The sequence below is a fragment of the Zonotrichia albicollis genome, chromosome 13 (genome assembly GCF_047830755.1).
Source record: "Zonotrichia albicollis isolate bZonAlb1 chromosome 13, bZonAlb1.hap1, whole genome shotgun sequence".
Taxonomy (NCBI): domain Eukaryota; kingdom Metazoa; phylum Chordata; class Aves; order Passeriformes; family Passerellidae; genus Zonotrichia; species Zonotrichia albicollis.
The window spans coordinates 3,543,863-3,563,748 of record NC_133831.1 but is presented as its reverse complement, the minus strand read 5'-3'; the positions used below and the strand labels follow the sequence as shown (position 1 = coordinate 3,563,748).

General features: G+C 48.3%; 1 protein-coding gene and 1 long non-coding RNA gene across 2 annotated transcripts in view; one reads left to right on the top strand and one right to left on the bottom strand.

Annotated features, from left to right (window-relative positions):
• The window catches only part of LOC113460020 (uncharacterized), a 62,905-nt gene extending 48,274 nt beyond the window's left edge, over positions 1 to 14,631 (top strand). Inside the window, exons 8-9 of the long non-coding RNA XR_012582382.1 lie at positions 3,943 to 4,024; positions 11,763 to 14,631. This is a non-coding gene — a long non-coding RNA (uncharacterized LOC113460020). The remainder of the gene's footprint in view (positions 1 to 3,942; positions 4,025 to 11,762) is intronic.
• Positions 335 to 19,849, bottom strand: COTL1 (coactosin like F-actin binding protein 1). The gene is made up of 4 exons (XM_005493018.4): positions 19,635 to 19,849; positions 19,230 to 19,312; positions 9,330 to 9,487; positions 335 to 1,656 (listed from the first exon to the last, which is right to left on the bottom strand). Exons 1-4 carry the CDS (start codon positions 19,709 to 19,711, stop codon positions 1,546 to 1,548), a joined length of 429 nt encoding a protein of 142 aa, XP_005493075.1. The 5' UTR covers positions 19,712 to 19,849; the 3' UTR covers positions 335 to 1,545.
• Between the last annotated feature and the right edge of the window lie 37 nt (positions 19,850 to 19,886).

The following is a 19,886-nucleotide window of genomic DNA, read 5'->3' as shown; positions in this document are numbered from 1 at the left end:
TTCCCAAATCTATTCCTGACCTCTCTACGTTTATTTTCCGTGGCTGTGAAATTCTCTTTGACCTAATTACAATTCCCACTTGGTGTTTTGGCACTGGAAATGGAGAAGCAGAGCTGCTGAACAAAGAAGTGTGTCAGGTGCACTGTGGTCACCTCTGCCTCTCAGAGCAGAGAGGAGCAGACAAGGGCTGGGATCATTTTACACCTAAGCCAGTGTTTAATTGTCCTAATAGCCCCAAGATTGCAGCAGCTCAAAGCTTCCCACCAAGGATTAAGAAACCTCCTAAATATGGGTTTGTTGCAGGGATGGCAAAAAGAACAACAGAGTCTCTGAGAACTGTTCTTGAAAAACATTTATTCTGTCATGGATTTACAGCTCTGACTCCCAAGCCCCACAGCCTCTCCCAGCAGGTTGTTCTGGGCACAGTTACCCTGGATGGAAAAACAAAAGCCATACAAAGGAGCCCCCCAAACAAAGTCTGGTACCAAAGTGAGCCCAGGTTTTCTCTGTGCTGTTGGATATTTAACCCCAGCTGGGATGGAGCTGCCCTGCCCCATCCCTTGGGCCCAGCTGGAGGATGTTCCCTGCCAAAGGCCCCAGGCAACTGAAGATGTTGTGTTTAACTGCAGAATAACCAGGGGGAACAGGGGTAGGGAAGGATTCAGCAGCTGCTATTTTTTTCAGACATCATTGAAAAAGGACATCTATGCATTTCAGTTTCACCTCCTGAGCCCCAGCATTAGCAAAGTCAGATACAAACCCAGAGACCAACGTACACAAAATAGTGACCAAGATCCAGACATTTCTAAGCCCCTCAGTTTACTGTGCTGTGACACCTCCAAAAAGCAACAAAACCCACTTTAGGAGTGTGGTGGATCTTATTTTTAAGAGGGAGGGACAGAGATGCAGCACAGAGCATAGCAACTGTCAAGCAATGTTTAAGGCAAATTTATTCCCATTTATCAGGAGTCAAAGAAATGGTTTTGTTTGTTGGCTTTGTTGTTGAAGCTGTTAGATAACATCTCAGCTGGACATTTCTGCTTACATGATTTAATCAGAGTTTGAGGGAAGTCATCTCAAGCTGATCTGAGCTTAGAACAGCAAATAATGTTATTCCCAAGAATATCAGTCAGAACAAATTTTTCAAAAATTAAAATAATTGATGTTCAGGACTCCCCCAAAACTTTCTTCCCTCAGAGACCAGGTTGAGCCCAAGTGTAACACACAGACATGAAGAAGGACACAGTGGCAAGCCTCTACAAACACAGGGCTGAGTAGGGCCAAAGCAGAGCCAAACCTAAATTCCACAGGTGTGAAACAGAGTTATGAGTAAAAAAAGGGGGAAAAAAGAAAAACAGAGCCCCAGAGAGGAATGTTTCATGAGAGAGAATGGAAAATAAAAGTCCTCGGAATGCAAAAAAGGGAGTTCTTAGGTGCAGCCACAGAAAGCTGGGGAGTTCAGTTGCCTCATCTCTCAGGTGTTAGTTTGTTGTGCCTTTGCCCTCCCTTGGAGATGCAGGTGATGGTGCCAGGAGGTTCCTGCCTTTACTCAGTCTGTGCATCATAATTAGCCCCCCCTGCTTTCTTCAGCTCGTTCTTGATGTAATCCTCATCCAGCTCTTTGTGGTCACTGATCACAAATTCTTTGGCAAAGTTCTGTAAGAGATAAAGAAAAAGCTTGTTAACAAAGGGGGATATTTTCAATTAGCTGATTGAAGGTGGGTTATCCAGATTCTCTGGGTGAATGAGCTGCACACCCTGATCTCCTGTGGCTGGGATGATAAATAGCAAGCTGTGGATGAGACAGAGGGCTGGTGAAGGCAAAACCCAACACTTAACCTGGAAAAATGTTATGTATTCCACAGCCACTGGCTGCAGCAACAGTGCAGGGGTGCAGGGATGCACAGGCCAGGTTAGATCAAGTTCCCTAAGCAGTATGTGAACTGAAACCCTCAAAATTACTGACCTCCTGACCACCAGTGACCCTCAGCATAATCTTGGCCAAGTCACTAATCCTCTCTGTGCCCTTTTTAGGACCCCTTCTCCTAAAAAAAGAACAGCACCACACCAGAGTACACCACAGTGTCACACCTGAGAAGGACTGAGCAGCACAGGGATGCTCCCAGGAGCAAACACAAGGCAGACATTGCCCCAGAACGGCTGTGCACAGGCTCTGCCCTGTGCTTTGTGTCCCAGGTGAGCTCCTGGGTGGATGCACTTGTGTGTGCAGGGCAGTTTCCTCCCTCTGGAGAGCTCTGGAGCTGGGCAAGCCCCAGGCAGTGCTGGGATGAGAGGCTGGGACACAGAAAACCTTGCTGGGAGCAGAATGGGACCCAGGGTGCCTTTAGGGCTCCTGTCAGAGGCAGCTCAGGGATTTTTTCCCTTTTTGGGGCCTGTCCTTCCTGCCTCCCAGCAGGGCTGGCATGGCATCCATGTGTGTGCACAGCCATTCAGCAAACAGCCTGTTTGCTGCTTGCTTTAGCATTTTCCTCCCCTTCCTAACCACAACTGAGAGCACTGCTTGAGTCTCCCTTCCCCCACATGACAAACACAAGCATCCACTGCACTCCGCCAAAAACATGAATAAATATCCCAACAGCTTTGCTGAGACATCTCAGGGAATCTGCAATGCCCCAATGGCTGGGCAGTGAGTTCCCCAATGGGTGATGGAGAAGGAGGGCAGCAGGAATCTTGTGTGGGTCTCCCTGGCACAGGGGGGCTCCTAATTGGTTTCAGCCTCTAAGCCATGGGAGAGCTCTTTATTGGCAGCATCCCAAGGGTCTGAGTTTGGGATCAGAGTCAGATAAAGGAGGGGGTGGAGGAGGATGTAGCTTGAAAGAGCCTCAGCACCTCTTTCATGCGGTGGGAGAGATGGAAAGGATGGAAAGCAGCTCCCTCCTCCCCCCTCTGGGCTGGGGCTGATCCTGTTTCACACTCAGGAAATCCTCAGAGCTGCTCTGCTGTGCCCGAGGGGCAGCTCCAGAGCGCTCAGCAATAACAGCCCTGCCTGCACTGCCCGCCTTTCCTGGCCGTGGGGACAGCACAGGCACTCAGCCACGGCCTGGCAGAGTGCAGGGAAAATGGGAAAGACATTGCTTTTGAGAGAAAAACAAATCCTTTTCTTTTTTTTTTTTTTTTATTTTAAGACAGAAATAAAGAGGCAAACTGCCCAAACCATCAGATTTAGTCATGCTCACGAGTGTCCTACTTCCAGGTCTCCAGGGTGACATCTCTGCAAAGCTCAGCCCTTGCTAAGACCCACCCCAGCATTTTCAGCTGTTTGATGCTCCTGTGTGAGTTTTGAGCTGAGCCTTTTCAATTCCTTTTCTATGGTACCAGGTTTAACATTTTCCTCACCTTGGGAGCAAATTATCCAACACTACATTATTTCAGGGCAGGTCTTTGCCCCGCTTTAGTGAGAACTGAGGCAGGTCCATAAAACCATTTCTGAGAGGGATTCCATGAAAAGTGTATTTTATAAGTGTGGGGAGGGTTTTCTTCAATGCAAAAATGTATTTTATAATGAAAAGTGTATTTTATAATGAAAAGTGTATTTAATAAGTATGGGGAGAGTTTTCTTCAATGCCCACTCTGCAGAATCCAGCTGATTCTGAAATTGAAACTGCAAGTGCACTCATGCCCAAACAGAGGAGAGTTCATTACATGTGCCACACAGTAAATATAATTACTCAATGCCTTCTCAAGCAGACACTTATCCAGATGACTCCTGGGTGATGATTTGTGGGCAACATCCACCATTTCACCAAAACAACCTTTAATGAATGAACAGTGTCCCCCTAGCAGTGGCCAGATGGGTTCTGCTCCCAGCCACTCTTAAATATCCTCTTAGCTGCCTGGGCCACCTCTTGTGCCAGATTTGTACCCTCAGAGTGCAATCTGGGTCACTGCTATTAATAACTCTGCTTTATTCAATTCTCTCAGGGTGCTCCTTGGTTCCTCACACCAGCTCTGACCCACCATGGTGTCTCCTCAAGCCTGGCCCCAAGGAGGGAAGATGCTTTTGGTGAGTTTGGTGCCTGGAATTTGTGATTTTAACATCCTGCTTGACCTTCACCAGCCTCATCACCCTGAATTTACTGTCTGAGCTCTCTGAGCTTTAGTTCAGGCTGCAAATCCTAAGGCACAATGCATAACTCTGATGCTTGGGCCCTTGATTTGCTGACATGTGTCTTCATCTTCCATCCTCCACTTCCTTTTCCCTTCTCCTCCCCCCAACCCCAGCTTTCCACAGCCACAGCAAGCCCTGCCAGTGAATTCTAGCCTTTGTCTTCACCCCAGTCAGCAGCAGCCTCCAGATAACAAAAACAATGATGCCATTTATCTTTCTCACTCTCACAACACAGCAGTGACCACAGGCTCTTTGCTTTGCCTCTCAAATCAGTGAGCAGCTCACAGAAATTCTGAGGTTCACTCCTGGTTCTCCAGTGCTCCTCTCTGGCTCCAGCTCCTCTTTGTGCCTGAGGTCACAATTTTGAAATCCCACACCAGGCACAGACTGAGAGGGCTCCAACCATGCAGGAGCAGAGAAGGAGCCTGCACCCTCCCTAGGTAGTATGAAATTTGTGCAGAAAGCTCAATCCTTCTCTCCCAGCCAACTTAAAGGGGGAAAAAAGGGTGGAGTAGATTTTCTTCCTCTCTTCCAAGCCCTGAATGTTTAGCATATGGGCCATAAAATTTCCCTAAATTGCCCAAGGGAAAATCTGTGTGGTGCAGATATTGTACCAAACCAGGTCTGCAGAGAGCCTTAAAAATCCCAGCCTGGGAAGCTGAAACCAGGAGTAAAATCCTTGTATAGTCCACAGACACTTCCCAGCAGCCACAGATGGTGCCAGGTAGCTGAGCAGCCTCTTGTCATTTTTTATTTATTTTATTTTTACTGGGGCTTGCAGCAGCTTCGGCTGCTCTTCAGAACCCTCAGTTCTACTGTGCTTAATGTCACCACTCCCATGCACTGGTCACCTCATCCTCAGTGCAGAGGAGATGACATCTCCCAGGTTTCTTTTCCAGCATGGTCTGAGTCCCAGCCCTACAGCAAACCTGCTCCTGCACTCAGCTGTCAGACTCCAAGCTCAGCAAAAACCCTCTCTTCAAATCCACTGCCTGCCAATTTTACATGGAGCAGTTCCAGACTGTGAGAGAAGCCAGTCCAAACCTCTGGCAAACACTTGTCTCAGCAATGGGAGCTGCATTTCAGCTGCTCTGCAAATTCTCCCTGCTGTGCTCCATCCCACTGCAAGAGTCACAAGCCTGTGTGTCAGACACAGGGAGATGAGAAGCTGCTGATTCTGACCCTCTGCTCTAGACTGGGAGTTCTTGTAAATCCATATCCATTGGGTATGGTCATTACAGTAAACCAGAACAGGAAAAAACAGCCCAAAAGGAGAATTTGTTTTGCCTTCCCAGCAGGATCTCACTCACCCTCATGAGTAACTGTGACATGGCTGTTCCCTGTGAGTTTGATTTCCTGCCTCTAACAAAGCTACAAAACCTTCTGCTTTAATTCAGCTATTTCATCTTCTGCTCAGGACTCTGTACTGATATGAGAAAACCAAAGTACATTCAGGGAATTCTGTGGGATCCCAAAATCAGGGACAGGGACCCCCATCAATGGGGCTCCCTCATGGGACACATCATCAGTGCAGTGAGAAATCCAGAGGAAAAGGGAAAGGTGAGCAAAAAAAAGATCTGGGTATGAGCTGCAAAACAGGAACCCAGTAGAGCTGTTGACATCATGAAAGCCAGATGAATTCCTCACCAAAAATAATGATGAATAAAATGCCTTGAATATTTGCTCACAGAAACAGAGCTGTTTTACCCTGAATATGAATTAGGGAAATAACAGAGCACATGATTTTGTGGGGGAAGGAGTGCTGATGAAAACAGAGTCAAAATCCATGGAAAATCTGACAAACTGGCAAAGACTGGGCAGTCCCTTTGCTGGGAGAGTCCTGCAGGACATGAATTCATCCCTGTCAGGAAAAAGACCCCAGTGCTGCCTAAGGAAGAGTTCAGATCTGGTAGGAAATGCAGTCATGAAGGGACAGAGTTCACAGAGAGGAAGGAGCACTCAGAGGGAAACCAAGCTCCATTTCTTTGGTGTTTGCATCAGAACCACCCCATTGCAGCACCAGGGGCCACTCCCAGCGCCTGGGCTGGTCCTTGCTGTGGGCTCTGGTGACCAAAGTGCAGCTGGCAGGGGACACCAGGGCTGTGGGTGGCTCTCTGAGCACATCTGCCAGCTCACCCTGGCCACAAGGTGACACATGGCTGCTGCTGCTCCTGCCAAACAGATGCAGAAGTCACTGCTCCATGAAGTTCCCAGTTGTTTAGATTGTTCTAAGGGCAGGTTTAGACTCTACCCCAGAAATTATCTCCCAAATATCTTAAGCAGCCACCTGCAATGGGAAACTCTGTGCCATTCTTCCCCCATTAGACCTGTCCTTGGCATGGAGAGGAGCCCATGGGTAGGAGGTGGGATTGTGCATCCCCCTGCTCCATTTCACAGCAGCCTCACACAGCAGGACTTAGCTAGACCCATTTTTACAGATAAATACTTGTTCCCCATCCTGGCCTTACTTCTCATCTGCTCCCAGTTGAACCAGGCTGCAGGCTGGAGCCAACATTTCCTGCTGAGTTAAGGAGGAAAGGATGGAAAAATAAATGGCTGTGGGGGAAAAAAATAGCTCCTGATAGTTCCTTAAATGGATTTGTCTACAATCCAAAAGAAATACAATAAACTCAAAACCCATTTTCCAACAACATTAAAGAGCTAATGAGCATAGGTCCAAGTAGGGCCAGAAGATCTGGCTCCCATCTAGCACAGATCAGAAGAACTACAGCTATTTGTAGCAGATGAGATCCATCCCTGTCATTTTACAGTTATTACAGCTAAAAATCAATTGTTCTTTCTTCCTGAGAGGTTTTCTGGCAACCTCCTGCACTCACTATCAGCACTCCAGAGCCACCTCCCCATGGATTTCACAGCACCTGCTCCTCCTTCCAAGGGAGGAACACAAAATTTGCCAGGGCAGCCCAGTTCCTCCCTCTGCTCTGTAATAGTTCACAGCCCATAATCCCCTCCTCACCAGCTCATGTCCTTGTGTTTTCCTGCTGGCAGGTGCTTCTGGGAGCCCAGTAACCATCCCTGGTGGGATCCTCTTTGTCCCAGGGCTGGCAGGAGGTGCCTGAGCTGACTGGCTTTCCCTTGGTCTCACAAGAACATTAACATTTATTGGTGTTTGCTGAGCCCTGAGCAGAGCTCAGCCCAGCTCAGGATATAAAACAGGAATCTCCTCACACTTGGGTGTTAAATAAAGACCCACAGGTGCTTTGGCAAGTAGTGCAAGATTGTGAGAGCCCTTCAGGGTTTGCTGAGGGCTTCTCAGAGTGAAGAGTGCTCTTCTGGAACCCCAAACTGTCCCTTGTGCAGCTCAAAAATCCTCCTTGTGCCACCCTGGGCCCACCTGCACCCAGACCAAAAACCTCCCACCCTAGGGCACTGCTTATTCTAAATGATGAACCAACACTGCCTGAGAGTTGGAGTTTATCATTAAAGAAAAAAACAAAAGTGTATTTTTCTATGTATAACTCACATCTCAAATAATCTCCGTAAAAAACAGAACACTGAGAATGAACCTGAAGGTCAAGGGAGCTGCTAAGAGTGAAATAGCTCTGAGATAAACTCCCTCCATTACATTTCAGCTGGACTTTCTTGTCCTTGTTTATTCTGACAGATTACCTGCAAGGTCACAGGCATACAGAGAAGAAAATGGTTCTGCTTTATCTCACTGCACTCAGGGGGATTCAGTTGCATATAAAGAACTATTCCAAATACTTGTCAAGATAATTTCTCCTGGACAGGAGATCACCTTTGCTGTGACATTCAGAAATGCTTTGCAAGCATTTATAGACAAGGTTGCTCAGTAAAAGTGTATCAAGCACCAGTTGTATTGTTTTTATATTTCAGTACAGACTAATTGGAATATGAAAGCTTTTAAGTAACAGCCAAGAGTGGTTAATGCTCCACCAGATTATTAACTTGTACAGACTACTAATCAAAGATGAAACAAGTGAAATTGCAAATTATATGTAACAGACCTAGGGACAGATCTGAGCACAGGGCTCAGGAATGCTATTCAACTCAACAGGAATACATTGTCTAAACAGATTTTAAAGAAAATCTTGGGCTTAGTGACTCACATAAGAGTCATTCATTAGTACTCTATAATTTCATCTTCAGCTACAATTACGCAGTTTCAGCTGCTTCCCATGAGCAGAAACTTGCTTTCCTGTCTCTCAGGTGTCATTCTGGAAGTTTCTTTGGAGAACAGGCCCCTCTGAGTTGTCATTCTGAAACATTCAGCATCAGAGTTTATCCTCTGGAAGGACAGGGATGTATTATCTTCATTCTTCTTATCTAAATGCAATCCTCTGTATCATATAAACTACCAAAGAGTTGAGGGGGCTTCATTCTCACCCTTCCAGTGTCCTGTTGGGAGGTTTCTTTACAATGGCAAGAGCTCATTTATTGAGAGAGATTAATTTAATCATCAGCCTGTTATCCAAGAGCATAAACAAAACCATTTCTCATGCTCTGGTGAGCTGGTTCTATGTTTCATTGGAAGAGCTAATTTTGCTCTATATACTCCTCCAGAAGAAACATTCCAAACATCAGCATCCTCTCCATCACAGCCAGGTCTCAGCTGTGCCTCCCAGAGTCACTCCTCTCCTGGCTGTTGTTTGTTCTCACTTGGACTGAGCACATTTCTCTTTCCCCTGCTACGCCCAAGGCCAAACAAAGCCTGTTCACATCTAGTTAGCCATTAAGAGCTGTTAGTTAATTGGTGCCACGGGGACTTCAGACTTTGGGTGATTAGCTCCACAAATCCACCGTGCAAAGGCAAAAGGCCTCTGGAGAAGTTTAAACAAGGGTGTGGGTTTTCCTGTTTAATTTTACCTGCTGAACTGAATACTGCTGATGATCATTCAATAGTGAGTTATTTCCATGGCAAGCAAGGGGATGGGAGACATCTCCGTGGTGCCAAGGAGAGGAGTGCAGAAATTCCCTCCTCATGGAATAGCTAAGGCAGCCTTAAGCTCAAAAGATGCTTCTTTATGCCTGAGTGCTCAAAGGGCAGATGTTAAGCCTTCCTAGGAGGAAGACAGGCAATAGGAAACTGTATTTTTTTTGAAGGATTAACTCCTAAGTTGGAGGATGAGCCAACCCTTCCCTCTCTCTGCCTCCTGCTGCTGTTGGTACAGAGAACAGCAATGCGAGCTGCTGGTTAGGAGCAAAAGGAAGAGCTTACCTGTACTACTTCCTTGACCAGAGTCTTGTCAGTCCCAGTTTTGGCTCTCTGCAGGCCACTGACATCCTCTCCAATCCAGGTGATGAGGGCAAACTTGACTCTCTTGCTCATGGCATCGCCGGTGGTGAATCGGACAAAGCCGAACAATCGCACATCATCTGCAATGAGGCAAAAAAGGGACCAAAGGATTAAAACCAGCAACATCCCTGCCTTCCCCTCTGCAGGTGAGCCTACAGCTCCCAAACACCAAGGCAAGGCACTGATCCTGTGTCCAGAGCCAGCATTTGGGAATCAGGGCTCTGCTCACATGCCCTGTGCTTGCAAGGTGTGCTTTGCCCGTGTGGGCTCTGCCCTTTCTGGGTTCTCTGAGTTACTGGAGGAAACTGGCTGTGCTGGACACCCCACACCACAGTGGAAATGGCTAAAATACAGTCAGCAGGCAGGTCAAGAGCACAGTTACACATTGAGCCAAATGATTCATCTGCAGGTCTGGTGAAGAAGGGAAGACAGCGATATCCTGGTGTCTCCTTCTTACAGAATAGCAGGATTAGGGTCACACTTTATAACATTGCCAGAAACCATTACCATATCCTCATCTCTCTTTCTTACAGAATAGCAGGATTAGGGTCACACTTTATAACATTACCAGAAACTGGCCATTGTGCAAGTGTGAGCTTTCTCCCTCCTTCCATCCATTTCTGGCTCACTTGTAGTATGAGTTTACAAGAAGGAGGGGAGAGGAAGGAGGAAAAGAAAAATCTGCAATGACTTGCCCAGGTGTGTTTTTCTATTCCTTCCAAAGCCCTGGAGGGAAAAGCCCTGGACTTTAGAGCTGGCTGATCCCTGTTTCACAGCTGGCTTGTGCTACATCACACCAGACTGATTTAGCCTGGCCATATGTGTGACAACCTTGCAGACTCTTATCTCAGAGAGCTCCTTCCTCCATCTCCTGTGACTCATGGAGCAGTTGGAAGCTTCCTGATCAGGAGCAAGCACCATCCCCCTGCATCCCCAGGCTCCAAGGGATGCTGGAACCTTCCACCAGGAGGGCAGAAAGCAGAGCAGATGGACACTTGTGCAATTGTGGGATATTCCTAATAATCAATATTTCAATCTTCATCTCTCAGAGGTCACTTGAGGCCTTTAAAGGAGGTGACTCAAAGCAGAAGAACAAACCTGCTGTTAGAGAAGACTCCTGGTAATCCTGGCACACTTGTTGTGGCCAGTTCAAAGTGCCTTAGAGGGATTTGCTGGGCTGACTAATTGCCAGGTGAAAATGTTGGCTCCAGGTGTAGGAATGACTGCCAACATCCCCAGCACGCTCTGTGAGCAGCCAGGACAGCCCCAGGAGCTCTGGAGACAGGGGAGAAGCAGCTCTAAGTTGCTCATCCCCTGAAAATAAGCTGCTAGAAATCAATGCTAAAAAGAATTTGGATATTCTCTGCAAGCTAACATATCTCAGAGCTTCTTTAGCACTTTGATTTGCCAAAGTGTGGACAAATACAAATTCTCCTTGATAAAAGAGAAGACTTTTTTAAATCTGAAAAAAATCCACCTCTGCTCTCCCTGTTTTATTCTCTTTGTTCTTTTTCATTTTTTTGTTACTGACTGAGTAATACTGGGCAAACTGGAAAATGGATGTAGGGGGGTGTGTGAGCCAGTACAATGTTCAAAACAAACTCCTCTCAAGATTTCAAAATAGAAACAAAAAGAAAGATCTTATTCAGAGGAAAAATCCAGATTGATCTTTGGAAGGAGAGAAAGAGTCGTGGATCAACAATGCAGGCAAACAAAACTTCTCTCTCAGTTGCCTTGATGCTGGTGAGTGTAGGAAATGCACGTGGGGGCTGCTGGTTCTGACAGCAAATCCTCTTCCCAAGATTGATTAGAGCCATAAATGAAGCGACAGCCAGGAAATACCCAAGGTGAAGAGAGACAGTAAATCCCCTAATGTTACAATTAACAGCTCCAGGAGCCAGCCTTGCTTCCCCAGCTCTGACAGCAAAGGAGGCCACACTGCCCAGAGCTGTGCTGTGCCTCCTCTGGGAACAGCCCTGGCAGTCCCAGAGTGCTAGGAGCTCCTGCACTGCAGTGGGGTCACACCCTTCCCATGGAGCCCTCTGTCCCCACCTTGGGTTCTCATCCCTGTCACAGAGCCTGAACACTGCAGTGTGCCCCTTTGTGATAAAGATAGTGGGAAAAAGATAATGAATGTGAAAAACCAGAGCTTTTTCATAGCAGCACAGAGAGGGAGCTCCAGGGATGCCCCATCCAAGTGTCCAAGGCTAGGTTGGAAGGGGCTTGGAGCAATCTGGGATAATGAAAGGTGTCCCTGCTTATGACGTGATCTTTAAGGCTCCTTCCAGCACAAACCATTCTGGGATTCTGTGAATTTGTCAGTCAGAATAACTTCCCTTTGACATTATCCCACAGCTCACTGGCAGCAGCAGGATTTGCTTCTCAGCAGAACTCTCAGTGCTTGCCCATCCTGGCTGAAGAGAGCCAAATGCAGCAATTCCAGCTTTCATCCATGAGATCACCTGAGCACGAACAACCCTTGACTTCACCATGTCCTGTAAGTTTAATGAGCACCTGAGGTTGGACTGGGGCTCTGAGTCACCTTTGGGCAGATTTTCCTGGGGCTGCCTCACTTGTGGGGGCTTGAAGGGGTCACACCCAGCTGGGTCCTGTCTCCTCCTGTCTCCCCATGGAGTTTAAACCCCACTGGAGGCAGAGCAGGCCCTTTAGCACAAACAGGATATTTAGCACAAACGTGATGCCTTAGCTGCTGCACACAAAGCCAGAGGGAATGTGAATTGGAGCCCTGAGCAATTAACATGTCTCAGTTCCTAAAAGGGCATCAGGGACGGATGGAGAGGTTTTTAGCGCTAGCTCAGCCTGGGTATAAGCCTCTCCAAGTGCAGGTCAAAATCCCTGAGCAGAAGTGGCTGAGTTTCACAATTAGTCTGAAGCGTGTTCGGAGTGATAAGGGGATCAAAACGCAAGTTCTTCCCTTCTCCCAGATTTCCTCTTTCACAGTTCATCAGTTCTGCCCTGCCACATCAGCTCCCCACGCTGGAAGTCATCAATGCCATCAGTGCCAATTCCCAGAGAAATCTCAAGGCATTAACATCCAGCAGCCCCTGCTCACACAAAAGCACTCACGGTGGTTTTAGGAATTTGCTGGGAGTGAGGGGAGCAGAACAAATCAGAGAGAGACAGCACAGATTGCCCCTGAAGGAGGAAATCCTGCCCAGAGCTGTGCCACCCCTTCCCAGCCACTGAGACATGAATTTCAGGGCAGAGAGAAGTGAATAACTGGTCTGGGGAGAACGGAAATAGCAGCTTTATTTGAGATCACACAGGATCCAAACAGCAGAAATTAACAATGTTTATTCAATTAATACCACGGCTCCCTTCACCATGGCTGGACAAACAATGAGCAGCACAATGAATGCTTTAACCAGCATCACTTGGTATTTCTCTCCAAACTCTTTATTTATCACTAAGACAGGATTTTCCAAATATTCTGCTTAAACTGCCCTTGACTGTCAACAAACCTTGATGCCAAACTACAGAGATTTCCTTCATGGTATCCTTCCCTTTTTCTACATCCACTCAAGTGATTTGGTTCAGCTGTGCTGAAAAATTCCCCCTTAGATTAAAATGCAGTGAGTCATCAGTAAAAGATAATAGCTGCAGGAAAGAAATTCAGTGCCAAACCATCAGGGTTCTGAGGGCTCTGAGTGGCCAGGCCAGGGATGTGCCACAATAAAACCCCTGCTCCATGATAAAACCCCTGCTCCATGATAAAACCCCTGCTCCCAGCTTCACCTGCCTGCTGAACCAAGGTCACAGGCAGCCAGGCAGGTGATGGACTGACCTGCTTTTGTCTTCTGTCCAACATGAATTACCACAGGACGTGACAGGTTCCATGAAGATTTAATTTGTTTGCTTCAATTGGATTAATATTAGATTAATTTGTCAATTTTCCACCTCTTCAGTCAGCCCTGTGGTCACGTGGCTACAAGTGCAGATAGAAATGTTCCTTCCCTCTTCCTACACTGTTTTTTCCTCTTAAACCCTGCACTAAGCCCCCAGCTCTCGTGCAGGGCTGCCTTGCTCTACCCCAAAGTGTTCATTAAACCATCTCAGACCCCACCACAGGGCTTTGCTGGGGCACCAAACTTCTCCAGGTGACTCAGGGTGGCCCATGTGAGTGCAGGGACACAAATGCAGGGACAGTGACCCCACAGTGGCTGCTCTGCTACAGGGGGTGCTGCTACCCCAGTGACAGTCACGGCTCCTCTCCTGACCTGGGTGGATGCTGAGGGCAGAGTGGGAGCAGAAGGGGACCCAGCTCTTCCCTGAAGGGAGAAATGGTGCTGTTGGTTGGCCAGAAGGGCCAGGCAGGCCCCAAAACACAGGGCAGGCAAAAGGTACAAAGCTCTTCTTTCCCTGCTCCTGTGCCCACCATGGGATGGCAAAGGCAGGCCCACAGCCATGATATTTAATTAAACACCACAAAACCAAGAGCTACCATCAGTTACCATCATAAAACCAAAGAGTTACCATCACAAAACCAGAGTTACCATCAGTTACCATCACAAAACCAAAGAGTTACCAAGAGTTACCAAAAAAACCAAGAGTTACCATCACTGCAGGCCCTGACCCCATGAGTTACTCCCACAAAAATCAGTGAGAATATTCCCTGAATCCACCCCTGTCCACAGCAGGGCCAGGCTAAGCCTGGGCTGCAGCTGGCAGCCAGGAGATCTCTGTGACCCTGCCAAGAGCACGTCCACATGGCAGGGAGGGCACAGGGGCAGGGTGACAAACTCCATAAGCCACCCATGGCCCCAGGTCTTGCTTGAAATAGCCAGTAAGGGAAAGCAGGAGAGATGAACGCTGAGGAGGAAAAACAAAAGCAGTAGGAGATTGATTTACAAGGCCCATTTTAGCAACTTAAGATGCAGCCAAATGCAGATAAGCACCTATCTCATTATATGTCCTCGTGTGTTTTTACAAATCTTTCCTACAACCTCAGGTGCCAACGTTACCTTGGTGATGTCTCAACTCACAGCTCCTTCCTTTTTAATGTGCAGCCCAGGCTTTCTGGGATAACTGATCTAAACCCCAAAAAACTTGTATTTTTATTAGGAGCCAATTTTATTTCTATTTTCTAATATTTTATGTCAACCCCAAATGATTTTATAGGGTATTTATTTTCTGTTCTTCTAAAGATTTTCTGTTCTTCCTGCTGCTGAATGCCCAGTGTGGTTTTGGGCTGATCTTTTCAGACACATGAATAACTATCCCATTTCATGCTGTCATTGCAATTATTTATCTGCACTGAGGCTTTCCAAATAAAAGGCTCATTATTTCTTTTGTCAGAGATGCATTGAAAACAGCTGTTCACATATGGCATGGGGGGGAGGTGGGGGGAAATCCAGCCTTCTGACCACTCCATTTTTTAATAGTAGAATACACACTAAAAAAATTAAATTAAACCACAGACAGAGCCAATGTGATGCTCTGCTGCTTCATAATAGAGACACTGAGACAATGTCCAGGGCAGTCAGGTACAACAGACACACACAAAAGTTCCACAGGATGTCATTTCAGTTGTAACTCATTCTGTTCTTCTCAGCAACAGCATCACCAGCCCAGTTATAGGACTTTGAAATTAAAAACATCAAAAAACAAATCCTAAGAGCTGTCACATCCTTCCATACAATAACCTTCAACTCTTATCTATTTCTGGCCTCAAATGCACCAGCTCAGCTGTTTTGTTTTTTTTTTTTTCCAAAGTGTCCTGATGGCACGTAGTGCTAACCACCAAATTAATGCTTCCTCTGGAGCCAGGCCATGTGCAGAGCAAGAGATGGAACTGGGGAGTAAAATGGATCAGAAACCTTGAATCAACTCCTTGTTTAATGCAGAGGTAATCTGTGCTGCTAAACACAACCAAAACAGTCTCAGCCAGCAGACACAGGGGTGTCCACAGGGGGTGTTCAGTGGCCCTGGCACAGTGAATGTCCTCAGGTCTGTGTCCTGACTCTGTGGGTCAGACCAGGGCCAGCACAGGCACGACACTGGAAATTAGGCAGGACACTGGAAATTAGGCAGGACACTGGCCATTAGACAGGACTGCAGGAGGAAGAGCCCCCAGGAGCCACCTCCGAATCACCCAAGGATGTGCCAGTGGCTTAAACCAACCTCCTTGGCCTAAACCAACCTCCATGGCCTAAACCAACCTCCTTGGCCTAAACCAACCTCCATGGCCCAAACCAGCCTCCATGGCTTTGCTTTGCTTTAGGCTGGAGGAGAGGTGTCACACACTGGGGCTGCCTGTGGGGGCCAGGGAGGATGGATGTCTGTCTCTAAAGCAGGGTCTGCTGCCTCCCAGGCAGTGCTGGAGTTGTCTGAGACAAACAGACCTTGACAGGGACAGCACAACAGTGACTGACACACAGAAGTTCAGGGTCAGGCTGTGTTTGCAGCATCACCCCAGGACCCTGAACAAGAGGGCACTGAAGGAGCTCTTCTTTCCATGTTTCCTTCCTCTAGGAGTGGCAGCTGCTGTCCCCAAATGGGGATGGGGGGAAATGTGATAATTTAATGATGCTGTTTGTACAATCTTTCTGTTCCTGCACAAAGCTTAGTGAAGATGGAAAGAGGAAAAGACCCTCGTGCCAGGATCTGTAGCATGCAGGTCTGATGTGGGAGGTGTATCTGAGAGCACAGCAGAGGACAGAACCCACAGCAGGGCCAGCAGCAGCTCCTGGCTCAGGGCATGGGCCTCCCTGCCCCAGCTCAGCACCTGTGGCACCCCAGCAGCCCCAGAGCAGGGCTGGAGGTGTGCAGAGCTGGTTTGTGACTCAGCCTCCCTCAGCTGCTACTTCCTCTAAAAGAAGCAATTTCAGTTTCTCTCCTTTCCCTTTGTCCCCAGCCACGCTGGTTCCCCAAGCAGGTTTGCAGAGGCAGTGATGGGCATGGAAAGGGTTATGGATAGGGGGGAAAAAAGCAAAAGTAGGGGCTGTTACCAACAGCCCCCTGACCTCTGTCACTGTACAAGGCAGGACATCCAGCACAGCCAGAGAGATTCCAAAGTGGCACAAAAGCCCCTCCAGGTCCCAGAGCCACAGGAGGCAGCACACAGCGACCCCGCCCAGCACGGGAGCAATGGGTACCAAGGTGCTTTTCATGAGAATGGCTCTTAAAGGAAGCAGGAACACGATGTTTGCAGCTCAGAACAGCTGCTGCAGAAAGTGGAGCAGAGAGCTCTGACGGGGACTCTTTGCACTCTGAGATTTCAATCCCAGCTCCTGCTCTCACCTCTAACCACCAAGTGATGCTCAGCTTCTACCAGAGGCAGCTGCTGCACCTTGTGGCTTTCAGAGCAGCGTTTCTCACACAACAGGAATTCAAAACAAAGAAGTTTGTTCTGATACCAAGGTTTTTTAAATTTTTAATTGCATTTTTTGAAGCTGTTTGCATTGATAGCAGCTCCTCTCCCCTCCAATGAAACATAAAAGGAGATGGAAGAGACCAGGATGAAAGAGATGGAGCAACAAGAAGAAACAACATTCAACAGCTTTTCCCATCGCTTGCTACTCTTTTTTACTGACTTTGTTTCAGTAGAAATATTCCAACCAACTCTACTTTCTTCCAGATGGGAAGGAAGTCTCCAACTTCACTGCTGGCACAAGGTTTGATCCCTGACTGTGTCTAGCAGGCCAGGTGAACGTTTGCTGCACAGATGGAGGCTCCAAAACTTGCATCTCTTCCTTCCCCAACCGCAACACTGAAATCCGTGGGTGGAGGAAGATCTCTTTGAGCTCTCAGCCAAGGACCAGGCACCTCCATTTGCCTTTTTTTTAAAGCCTCCAACAGCTGTGCTCCAGAGGTGCCTTTGAGGACAACTTCTTGGTCCTGGTGTGCCGGGGAACAGCCCTCAGCAGGTGCACAAGGGAAAGGAGGAACAGGGAGCAATGGAGCAGCTCTAAGGGATTTAGCTCCCCATTAAAGGCTAACAATGGGCCACAGCCTACCCCACAAGTGCCCTAATATTTAACTCTTTCCTTACTGTGCTCATTTCTAAAATACAGAGAATTTCTTTTTTTCTGTCTTGGGCTCAGCTTGGTTTATAAGCCCTGTTAAGAACACAGATGTGGCCACACTCCAGAGTGCAGTGTGTGCTTCCACCATTTGTCATCCTCATCCTCCTCAACCCAGCTCCTGCCTGTGCTCTGCCAAAGCCCCTCTGCCTGCTCAGCCACCCCAGGAAAGGATTCTCTTTGCCACAGGATTGAGGAGAGGAAGTTCTTAAGTTCTTTTCTCTTCCAGAAAAAGCATTGAAAATCAGCTCAGACAAAAAGAAAGACAGGAACTGTATAAAGGCAAGGAGAGAAAATAAATGGGGAAAGTTCCCCTGTAAGCCTCAGGTGTCTGGAGACAGCAGAGATGCTCAGTTAAGTTGTTCAGGAGAGGAGACAGAGAACTCAGATCCTGAAATCATTGACCTCCCAAGGGAACAATTAACCACTGCCATGAACTTGCACAGTGCTGAGCCCTGGGATTCCCTGGGTTCCAGGTAATTGCTCTTCCCTTCTGTTGCCCACTAAAAAGAGTTGAGTGGGAAGGAGTTCCTGCAGTGCAGGATCAGCTCTTCTGACACCAACCACAACAGGACCTTTCCTAGTTCTGAGATTTCCCCGCAGGTTCTCAGGAACAGCTGGAAGCGAGTGGCTGCATTAATCTCAGTGAGACCCCACTGCCAACATCGTAGCAGAGCAGCCTAAACCATCTTCATCTCATGGCTCCTTTCCAGGGACTAAAATACACTTTTCTCCTGTCAGATCAGAGCTGTCCTGCTCTCAGTTACTTTCCTAAGAGTTCTCCCCTTGCACTCAGTAAAGCCCAGCCAAGCCCTGGGACTGCCAGCCCCACGGTGTCCCCATGAACTGCCCCACCTTGGGAGGGCAGAGACTGCTCAACACAATTCCTCCACAGCTCAGACACAGAATTCTGAAAATGCAGGTGAATCACAGCACTACATTGTACAGTAACTGGCTCAGTGAGTCTTTGTTATAATCCAGTATTAGTAAAAAACACTCCGTATCTCACCTCACTTGGTGACATTAACTAGAAGCCAAGATAGGAGAAAAACTGATAAAAACTGAGATCAAAATCAAAACCCCCCCTTTGTGAAACTCATCGAAAGTCACGATCAGAGGCAGTTAAACGCTCATTTTCCCCAGGCTTTGTTCCTGCCCTGAACGTTCCACAGCCCGCAGCTCCACAATCCACTGCCACGTTTGAACCTGGAGCCCCAACAGTTGCGGTTGTGCAACGCCACATCTGCGATTGTTCGATTGTTTGCAGGGCTGGATTGTTCAGCCCAGCTTTGCAACGACCACCCTCCAGTCAGGTTTCGTGTCTTTAAAAAAATCCAGCGAGCCTTCCAACTGCAGTCACTTCAGTGCTATGATTTTCAGAAGGATTTTATAAGTATTTCATTCCCAACGATCTGCACGACCGCATCTTTCTGGCCACAACCGAGTCGGGTTTTGCCCTGAAATTGCATTGCCAACAAGGCGGCCGTTGCTTATCAGGCGTTTTATCTCGTTTATAACCGAGGGGCAGTGAAGGATTGTGCAAAGAGGGGAGGAAAAGCCCAAAGGACGTGAAGTCTAAGGGTGAGACAAAGGAGACGCTGGACTCTGGACTTGGGGGAGTTGCGCTGTGTGGGGCTGAAAGGCGATCCCGCGGGACAGGGCGGGCAGGGAAGCAGCAGCAGCGCTAATCCCGGTCCCCCCAAGTTTCCTCCCGTCCTTTCCCCTCTCAGCGGGCACCAAGAAGGGCAGCAAGGGGCCAAGGCACGGACACGGAGCTTACCTGTGCACTTCCTTTTGAAGGCTTCATAGTCTACCCCTTGGTCTCCAGGGACGATCGTAGAGCCATTGTACTTAAACGTCACCCTTCGGGGAGGGAGAAGACAAGGGGAAAATACAGTTAAAAGTCACCTTTCCGGATGGGGGGAAGGAAAGGGGAACAACACGTTTAAAAGTCACCCTTTGGAATGGGGGAAGGGAAGGCGAAGAATACATCGAACAGTCACAATCTTTAAGAAGGGAAAGGAGGAGATGGGGAAGAATAGGCGGTGAAAAACCCATCCTTTAGGAAGAGAGGAAGAGGAGAAGGGGGTGAGATCTGTAGAATTCACCCTCTGGGGAGCGGGGGGAGAAGACAGCGAACCCCAGCGCCCGCTGCCCGTCCGGGGGGATGCCGGGGGGCACCTACCAGTTCACCTCGGTGGCATCGTCCCTGACGAGGTTGTACGCCTCCCTGCACGCCTCCTTGTCGATTTTGGTGGCCATGGGGGCGAAGGGGAGGGGGGGCAGCGCGGAGCGGCGCGGAGCTGGGGGGGCCGCGGCCGCCGCTGCTGCCGCACCGCGCTCAGCGAGCCGAGCCGAGCCGAGCCGAGCCGAGCCGAGCCGAGCCGAGCCGAGCCGAGCCGAGCGTGGCCCCGCGCAGCGCGCCCGTCCCGCCCCC

Coding starts and splice junctions, on each gene's coding strand:
- COTL1 (XM_005493018.4), bottom strand. CDS start 19,711: ATGGCCACCAAAATCGACAAGGAGGCGTGCAGGGAGGCGTACAACCTC. Junction 19,313..19,634: donor GATGCCACCGAGGTGAACTG/GTAGGTGCCCCC, acceptor CCCTCCCCGAAG/GGTGACGTTTAAGTACAATG. Junction 9,488..19,229: donor CTTCAAAAGGAAGTGCACAG/GTAAGCTCCGTG, acceptor GCCTCATTGCAG/ATGATGTGCGATTGTTCGGC.